At 52.8% G+C, this 9,896-nt stretch overlaps 1 protein-coding gene across 1 annotated transcript in view; it reads left to right on the forward strand.

Moving 5' to 3' along the window:
* Nucleotides 1–9,896, forward strand: part of LOC106816673 (RNA-binding protein Musashi homolog Rbp6-like) — a gene marked incomplete in the record, with an annotated part of 36,080 nt that overhangs the window by 3,585 nt on the left and 22,599 nt on the right. Inside the window, 1 exon segment of the mRNA XM_014821294.1 lies at nucleotides 82–201. Within this exon segment, the coding sequence (XP_014676780.1) occupies nucleotides 82–201 (120 nt within the window).

Raw genomic sequence — 9,896 nt, forward strand, 5'->3', positions numbered from 1 at the left:
CTCTCTCTCTCCTCTCTCTCTCCTCCTCCCCCCACACACACACACACCCTCATTCTCTCTCTCTCTCTCTCTCTCATACAGAGTCGATCTCGCTGACGGCCGGACTGAACGGATACTTCCCGGCAAGCATGATGGGAGCGTACGCCGCCTACGCGGGCCGCGGTTACCCGATCAACCCTGGATTCGCCTACCAGTTCCCCGGTAAGTGCCCCACCAGTCGCCGCCGCCGCCTCTTGTTCTTAACATCGGCCGGCGAAGGACCAACGCCGGCGACGCCACCTGGCGGCGTGCGCGCGTCCGATTGGGGGGGGGATGTTCGTTCGGGCAATGACGCGCGATGCTACCCAGGTGGCGCCGCCGTTAGACGGGCGCCGTCGGTTCTTCGCGCTGCGTCTAACTGCGGGGGATGACAGTCTGTGTGTCAGTCTATATGCATTCTGACACCCCGCCCCCCTGTCGACCGGTACGTTGTGCATGCGCCGAGTGCGGTTTGTGTATAACAGCTGGCTCCTGTGACGGTATATATATATACGAAGAGCCACTAGCTCCTATATACCTCTTGCTGGCCTTCTCTTGTCGTTTTTTTTCTCTCTCTAAAACTTTGCATGCCTTGCAGGAGTCATGTAGTCACCATCGCGTGTGTTGTAACGGGGGAGGGCGGGGCGGGCGGGGCGGGCGGGGTTGTGTCGCCATACGTAGATGGGGAGGGGGGGTCAGTCGGGTCGTTCGTTCATTCGCTCGTTCGTTCGCTCATGTGTGCGTGTGTGTGTGCGTGTGTGTGTGTGCGTGCGTGCATGCGTGTGTTTGTTGTATACGTGTAGGTGAGTAGCGATGATTCTCGGCGGTCGTGTCCGTGTGTGCGTCTCGCTCTAGCGGCTTGTGTTTTTTCGGCGGTAACGCTCGGAGAAATCGTGGCGAACGGTTTTTTTTCTCACCCCTCTCGCGTCCGTTCTCTTTTTTTTTATTCTCACGATTTGGCGTTTCTCTCACACTTGCGAGGCGGTTGACGATCGACCGTATACAAATACGATCCTTTCAGAATACTTTCGGCCACTGTGTGGCGCCACGGTGCTGTGCACTGCCGATTATCCAATCGAAGGTTACCTCGACTTTCGCCGGCGTTTTTCGTTTCGCTGTTCGATAGAGAGTGAGAATCGATGGGCCGCGTAGGAGCAAGTGCAGTGCGGCTTTGATGCTGTGCTGCCCACTCACCACCACCACTACCAGCAGCAGCAGCAGTTCCCCTGTAGTTGATACGCACACTCTGTGCACTCTCTGGTTTTTGTTGTAAAAATCGTTAATGACATACGTGCGTGTTCTGCATGGGCGCACCCGTGAAGACAGCGATCGACTTCTAGGCGTCTGCTACTCACCTTTTATTATTAATAATAATAACAATAATAATAATGGTTAATGTTCACTTGTTGCATGCGAGTACAGTTTAGGTGTTCTGTTTGAATAACCAACACCAGCATCAATAGTAGTGACAACAACAACAACATCGCCATCAACAATAGATTCGAACAGCAGCAATGACAACAACATCAGCATTCTCAACATCAAAAATAGATGACGACGACCGCAACAACAACAACAACAACAACAACAACAACAACAACAACTACAACTACAACAACAACAACAACAACAACAACTAACACATTAACAACAGCATCAACACAAACAACAACAACTCTAGTCGACATTCTTTCGAAGTCTCACACGTCACGCCACCCCCCCTTGACCCTTGACCTTCCTCGTTATTCTCTGACCAGCTTTGTTCACTCGTCTCTGCTGTCGTTCACTCGGAGGGCCGTTCACTTGTTTTTCCCCGGGCGCCCGGCGCGGCGCCGGGGTGAGGTCGCGAGGACGTTTACTTGTTGACGTTGCGCCGTGAGGTCGGAGGTCGCAGGTCCGTCGCCGTTGGATACTCGGGAGCGCGTGAGAGCAATCGGTCGAGCGAGAGCAGACAAGAGAGCATTCTGAGAGGGTCGTACTTGTTACGCCGCCCCCCCCTGCCCCTGCCCCCGCCCCCGCCACCCGAATGTGCAACCGCCAGGCATTCTATTTACAGACATGACAAGTCTCACGCAGACCGCAGACCTGCCAAGTGTCCAATACCCCGCTGTAGCGCACCTTTCCGCAAAGGAAGACCTCAGAAGGGGACAAAAGATGGTGCGACCGCACGCGACCGCAACCCGAATCAATCCCTATCAGATTCAGATTCCCATGCCGTATCAGAACATGGTCGCCGCCGCCGCCGCCGGCGGGGGGGCGCCGCTGTTGCCGGGCGCGCCGAGTCAGTACGCGGCGAGTCAGTACGCGCCGAGTCAGTACGCGAGCCTCCTCGCCGCGCAGGGCATGACGCAGAGCCCCCTGGTGGCGTCGCAGCCGCCGCCGCTCGTGCCTGCCTCCTACAACATGATGGGCATGGGACAGAGCTTTCAGAGCCCCTTCGATATGATACAGGCTATCTACGCAGCGCAGTGCTGAGAGCGCGGGCGCGTCACGTCCCGCGAGATCTCGCGAGATCTCGCGAGAACGAGAGAAATCAAAAGGTGCGCGTCGTCGTGAGCGGCGGCGACGGCGGCGGAATGAGGGGGGAGGGAGTTTTTTCGAGCGGATGTCCGGCGGCCATTTTGTGTGTAGGACAATAGGAAAGCGGGCGGGGAGCATATTTACGCACGACGCTCCCCGCCCCGCGCTCGAGCTGATAATGGCGACGATGATGGCCGCAGTTATATCAGTGCTGTTGTAAAACCACACGGTAAATGTTTGCTGTCGAAACTGTGCGTCCGCGTGTGAGCGAGCGTGAATGAGTGAGTGACGGGTGAGTGAGTGAGTGAGCGAGCAAGGAAGTGAGTGAGAGAGTGAGCGAGTGAGTGAGTGAGAGAGTGAGCGAGTGAGTGAGTGAGAGAGTGAGCGACTGAGTAAGCAAGGAAGTGAGTGAGGGAGGGAGTGAGAGAGTGAGCGAGTGAGTGAGTGAGTGAGAGAGTGAGAGAGTGAGCGAGTGAGTAAGCAAGCAAGGAAGTGAGTGAGAGTGAGTGTGAGAGTGAGCGGGGGAGCAAGGAAGTGAGTGAGAGAGTGAGAGAGTGAGCGAGTGAGTGAGTGAGTAAGCAAGCAAGGAAGTGAGTGAGAGTGAGTGCGAGAGTGAGCGGGGAGCAAGTGAGTGGGAGTGAGTGAGAGAGTGAGTGAGTGAGTGAGCAAGGAAGTGAGTGACCAAGGAAGTGAGTGAGCGAGTGAGTGAGTGAGTGAGTGAGTGAGTGAGCAAGCAAGGAAGTGAGTGAGAGAGTGAGAGAGTGAGCGAGCAAGGAACTGAGTGAGTGAGTGAGTGAGCAAGGAAGTGAGTGAGAGAGTGAGAGAGCGAGCAAGGAAGTGCGTGAGTGAGTGAGTGAGTTAACAGAGGAAACGTCAGGGAATCACTGGGCCCCGGATCGGGATGTTAGCTCGATACCCTAGGCCTGCTATATCATATAAGCTTGAGCCAGTAATCTGTTGAAATTTAGTTTGTATAGAGTGTTTGCTTGATCCTCGAAATAGTGTTGAATGTATTATTTTGCGAAACTTGATAATGAACTTGGATTGCAAAATGATCGGTTGATTGATAGATAGATATATAATTATATATAATAAATGATGAGTTTCATTTACGACGATTTTTTCGCCCCGAAATTTTGAGACTTATTTGAAGATTTTACTTCTCTTTAACCGATTTATTAATACAAGCTCTTTGTTATGATGACTGTAGACTCAGTATTTTTGTAGCACATTGTAGCGGTTATATGACTAACTAACTTGTTACTCCCTTCTTGTTTTTGTACATGTGTGTTGAAGGTTGTGGAGGTTAATTCTCCTGCCAGCACCTGCTTGGTTTAATCATAATTTTTGCCTATAGATGGCGCTCTATTCACGCAGCCCCGGGGGGTATTCGCGCGGAGGCGGCCCGTCCGCGCGCGTTCGACGCGTGACGTAACAATAAACAATGGCGGTGACCGGTGGTAACCGGTGGCAACCGATGAACGCGGAATGGCCTCCTGCCGCGCGAATACGTGTTCCCGGGGCGAGTCCTAACGTGCGCTGCTGTGTGCAGCAGCACATCGCTGCTGCTTTCTGCCCTAGAGCTGTCGACTTGAAGGTTATGTGATGTACAGTAGAGAAACCACTTACTGCTTGTATCTACTGTGTATACGCCTCTGATGCTGCCAGTGTGTCGGTTGCCTCCCATGTGCCTGCCCGGGTGACTCTGACCGCTCGACCACATCCGCCCATGTCTTTCATTTCCTTACCTCCCAGGTGATGCCATGTTGTCCTTATATGATCATTCCATTCATACTTGACTCTGTCCTTGCCTTGTCTTTGACCTCGTCCTTGTCTTGTCCTTGACCTTGTCCTTGCCTTGTCTTTGACCTTGTCCTCGCCTTGTCTTTGACCTTGTTGTTTGCTTTGTTTTTGACATTGCCCTTGACTTTGTCTTTGACCTTTTCCTTGCCTTGTCTTTGACATTGTCCTTAACTTTGTCTTTGACCTTGTCCTTGCCTTGTCTTTGACATTGTTCTTGACTTTGTCTTTGACCTTGTCCTTGCCTTGTCTTTGACTTTGTCTCTGACCTTGTCCTTGCCTTGCCCTCCTTCCCCAGTTCTCCCCTACCCACCAAGATCTCACACATCTCCCCACCAACCATGTCTCCGACCTGACCACCTCATGCGTCATGACGTCTGGCAGAAGCATGGGCTTCTTTCCACCAACCCCCCCTGAGTTTAGTTAGCACTCGATTTTCTTTTGCACTTTAGTTTGTTTGACTTGATGTGTACAGTTTCACATTATTGTATGTAGTGTCTGTAGAGTTGGTTAGCAGCCAGTAGAAATTTGTAGAATGATAGTTAATTCTTGTCTGATCAATGTACTAGTGATTTTTTTTTAATATGCTGTGCCCTCCCCCCAACCGTGCCATTACTAGATGAGTAGTAGAAGCGTGGGTCGAGGTGCTACGTCCATTTTTTTCATGTTTGTCATCTAATAAACGCTAACCCCTTCTCTCATTAACCAGATGGTAATATAACGCGTCATAACAAAAAGCGAATAATCGTGTTTCTCTGTGTGTGTGTGCGTTGCTGCCGCAGCTGACTGTTGCTCATATCTGTTGCAAATGTGAATAACTCTGCGAAAGAAGGGGTTAAGCAGAATCCGCCATTAATCGTAAAATCTGCGCATATCTAAATTCACCATTGATTTGTTGGCGTCGTGTGCGATAGCAGCTCTCGCATTCCGCTCGGGGATTCGTCATGGCTTCTTCTGGTTGCCATGGGTAACTTGGGATGCTGCGTGCCAACGTGTCGTCACTTCACCTGGTTGCCATGGGTAACTTGGGATGCTGCGCACCAATGTGTTGTCGCTTCATCTGGTTGCCATGGGAAACTTGGGATGCTGTGCACGCATGTGTCGTCGCTTCACCTGGTTGTCGTAGCTTCAACTGGTTGCCATGGGCGACACTGAGGGTCGCTGCGCACTCACATCCCGCCGGCCGAGCGAATCGAACAAGCGTGTTGAAATGGACGTAGCGCGCGAGATGACTGTTAGTGCGGGGGCGGGCACGGCCACTGAAAGCAATAATACTTACGATGCATTGAGTGTTTTAGCGAGAGCGGCGAGGCGAGGCGTCGCGTCACTGTTGTAGTGTTGTAGCGTTGTCACCACCATAACATTCCTATAGAGCGTTGCCGCTGCGTCATCGGTCGATATACGTATACCTTTAGTTTTATGATATGTACAATAAAAAACAGAACGTAATTTTCAAAACAAAACAAAAACCATTCGGCGGCTCTTACTTCCCATCTTTTGTTTCTTCGTTTCGGAATTGGAAAACGGGAAAAAAATTAATAGAAAAACGAAAATACGATGAGAGAGAGAGAGAGAGAGAGAGAGAGAGAGAGAGAGAGAGAGAGAGAAAGAGAGAGAGAGAGAGAGAGAGAAGAGTAGAGAGAGAGAGATGAGAGAGAGAGGAGAGAGACGAGAGAGAGAGAGAGATGGAGAGACGAGAGAGAGAGAGAGAGAGATAGAAGAGAGAGAGAGAAGAAGACGAGAGAGAGAGAGAGAGAGGAGAGGTGCAGGGTTTGTGAGACAGATGAGTGATTGATAGGCCCTTTATAGAGGATCAGTGATCAGTAATTAGTGATTGATTACCGACGATCGATAATCATTGATCAATGCTTCGTAATATCAATGATTGACGATCGGTCATCGATGACCACTGATTAATGATCAGTAATCGATGATCAGCAATCAGTAATCAATTACTGACGATCGGCGATCGGTAATCAACGCTCAGTAATCGGCAATCAGTAATCAATTACTGACGATCGGCGATCGGTAATCAACGCTCAGTAATCGGCAATCAGTAATCAATTACTGACGATCGGCGATTGGCAATCGACGATCAATAGACAACAATCGGTGATTGATAGCGAGATCGGCATCATCTCCGTGGCTCTGTAACGTTGGAGACCGGCGGATCGCGGTAAATCGGGAGGCGATCGCGGGCGATCCAACCCCGCGCGTCAGGTGGCGGCATCTGGCGGCGGCGGCGGCGGGCAGCAGGTATGCTCCAGGACTTGGCAGGTCTGTCTGCAATGCTCGGGTTAGCTAGACGGGGCGGTGGCGCCCCCTCGAGACCAGGCACTGTAGGTTCGGCGCGCAGCGCAGCGGTGGCGCCCCCTCGCGGGGGAGCGGACGGCGCGCTGCGCGATCGACGCTGTGGCTGTGAGACCCCCTCCCCCCACCCATCCACCCATCCCCGCCCCACTGTAGCACTTTGTTGGTTCTAGTAGCGGTGCTTGGTGTGATGCTCGTGGGGCAGACCATTTCGGTAATGCGAGGGGTGTGTGGCGTCTCCGGTTGTGCTCATGCGGAGATTGAGATGTTGGTTCTGCTGTGTACGTCCTAGATGCGTGTATTTAGCATAGACAGCTCACACCCCCGTGTAACCGAAATGGTCTGCTCTACTGACTATAATATGGTGATTCACATGACATAGCAGTGTATGAAAGGGGACGGGTGCATTCCTAACAACCGTGCAGTCACAGTATATAACACGCTCGATTTCTCCTACAGATCTCTATATCCTATAGTCCCCTATATCCATCTACGAATTTTTATATCCTATATCCTACATCTTCCAATCCCTATATCCCTCTGTAAATTTCGGCATCCCTCTAACAATTCCTATGTCTCTCTACTAATCCCTATATATCCCTTTACGCGTCCATATGTTGCGTTACAAATCCCTATACAGTCTTATACAAACACTTCTAACCCTCTCTGGTAATCTCTCTATCCCCTAGCGGTCTAGCTCATGACCAGCACTAGTCTTTATTGCACCTGACGTGATTGCACGCACGTAAAGGGGGGCTTATGTCAGGCTTGCGAGCCGACTCGACCGGAAGCAACTCTCTGCAATTCACTGCGACCGCAGTGCTTAGGTCGGTCGACTGCGACGCGACTGCATGCGACTGACCGCCACTAGTTGCTCGGAATAGAACAGTGGGCAACTGGACGCAACTAGTCACTGCCGATCGCTTCCAGTTGCTCGAAATCCAGTTGCTTTCAGTCGAGTCGGCTCGCAAGCCCGACATAAGCCCCCCTTAACTGCGCTGTGAAACACTCTCATCACTCATCGTCTATATCTCTTCAATCTTCACTCTCCTACTTCATCCTCCTCCTCGCCACTCTGCTTCACTCTTCCCTCGGTCCTTCTCACATCTTCTCTATCTCTCTTTCTTCGTCTGCTCGCGTTTGGCCTCCTCGTTGTACATGTCTATCGTGGTGCTATCGCCGTGTGTCATGCACGCTTCACTGTTGCTAACAACTAAATCATATAAATCTTCACAAAGATTCTCGTTTCGTCTGCGCTTTTCGCTCGTTTCGTGGCGCCACCTACGTCGTCTGCACGCACGTGTCTGCGGCCTCACTCGCACTCACACACCGACCCTCACGCTGCTCTAGACTGCTCGGACTAGCACGAATGAGTGATGTCCACTGACCTTTGACTGCTCGGACTAGCACGAATGAGTGATGTCCACTGACCTTTGACTGCTCGGACTAGCACGAATGAGTGATGTCCACTGACCTTTGACTGCTCTTCGCCGACTAGGACGAAGGAGTTCGTATGTCCACTGACCGTGACTGCCTCGGACGTAGTAGCACGAATGGAGTGATGCCACTGGACCTTTTTGACTGCTCGTACTTAGCGCGAGGTTGATGGTCACGGACCTTTGACCTGCTCGGACTAGCCACGAATGAGGAGGTCCCACTGACCTATTGAGCATGCTCGGACTAGCCGAATGATTCAGTCCACTGACCTGTTAGACTGCTTCGGGACTAGCCACGAAGGAGTGATGTCCACGACCCTTTGAGCTCTCGCGACTACCCGCGAATGAGCTGATGTCCACTGAGCCTTGACTGCTCGATCTAGCAGCGGAAGTGGAAGTGATCCAGCTGGACCGGCACTGCTCGGACTATCGTGAATATGAGTAGATGTCACTGACCTTTGACTGCTCGGACTAGCGACGAATGAGTGATGTCCACTGACCTTTGACGCTGCTCGACTGCGTGAATGAGTGATGTCACTGACCTGTGACTGTCGGACTAGCGTGAATGAAGTGAGGCACTGACTTTGAGCTGCTCGCTAGGGAATTAGTGATGTCCCACTACCGATTGACTGCTCGCCTATCGGCTGGAAGAGTCATGTACCTACTTTAACCCCCCACGTTCATACTCAGGTTCTATAAGCAAGCAATAACGTTGGCTGCTGGTGATGGTCTCGTCGGCGTGTGTCTTTGCTTGGTATGTGTAGTTGGCGTCCCCCCCCCCCCCCGCCCCCCCCCCCCCCCCCCCCGCCGCCCCCCCCCCCCTCCCCGCCGCTGCCCCCAGCCCGCCCCCCAGAGCGAGCGCTCGGCTGAGCAGGAACAATGGTCGAACCTAGACTTCCATGCTGATCGTCATGATCACACAGTACTAGTGTAGTCAGTCGTCTGCCCCACGGGCGCCCGCCTCCCCCGCGGGCGCAGCCCCACCACCCCCACTCATTCAGACATCCATCGCCTATCATCATGCATCCATGCACATTCGGCTGCCGATTTTGTGTTATTCTGATGGATCGTTCTGAGAAGTGTTTTCGGCTCGTCATGACATACAAGCCTATAATATATATATAAGACTATCGGCTCCCCCCGCTCCCCCGATAGCGTACGTTACCTTATACTAATCTTACTATGATATAATATAGCTAAATATATACCTATAATATAATATACGTATATTATTAAGATATACTATACTTCTTGTCTAGCTCCACCCCTCCCCCCCGCGCTCCCCTGTCCGTCTCATCCTTGTCCGGCACTTCTTATCCTCTACTCACTACCCAGCCTCACCCCGGCCGCGCCCCCGCGGACACGGCAGCAACCCCCGCCCCGACGTGGCCTCTAGCCTTTGCGGCTCATATATCCATGGCCGCGCATCGTCCCCTGCTGAATCTGCTCTCGTGCCTGCTCGCTGTCCGATCTTCGTCGATGTCTGGGGTCCCGTCCCACAGCGATGGTATCAGCTTGCTTTCTCTCTCTCGCCGCTCTCTCTGATGAACGCGCGGCCCGCGGCCCCCCCCCGTCGTCCGACCGGTGCCCCCTCGGCACCGGCAGTCCCGCCCGGCGATTGGTCGCCGGTCCCTTGGCCGCGTTTCGGACCGGCCGCCCCGGCCGGCGCACACCGCATCCCCCGGCCGACCGCGATCCTCCCCCGGCGTCCCCGGCCCCCGACGGTTAACCCTGTCGCATTGGTAATCCTGACTTGTTCTGTCGGTCAGCAGGCCTGTCAGCTGACTCATCGAATGGTCGCGTGTGAAACCC

Source organism: Priapulus caudatus, unplaced genomic scaffold, assembly GCF_000485595.1.
Source record: "Priapulus caudatus unplaced genomic scaffold, Priapulus_caudatus-5.0.1 Scaffold1451, whole genome shotgun sequence".
Classification (NCBI taxonomy): Eukaryota; Metazoa; Priapulida; class Priapulimorpha; order Priapulimorphida; family Priapulidae; genus Priapulus; species Priapulus caudatus.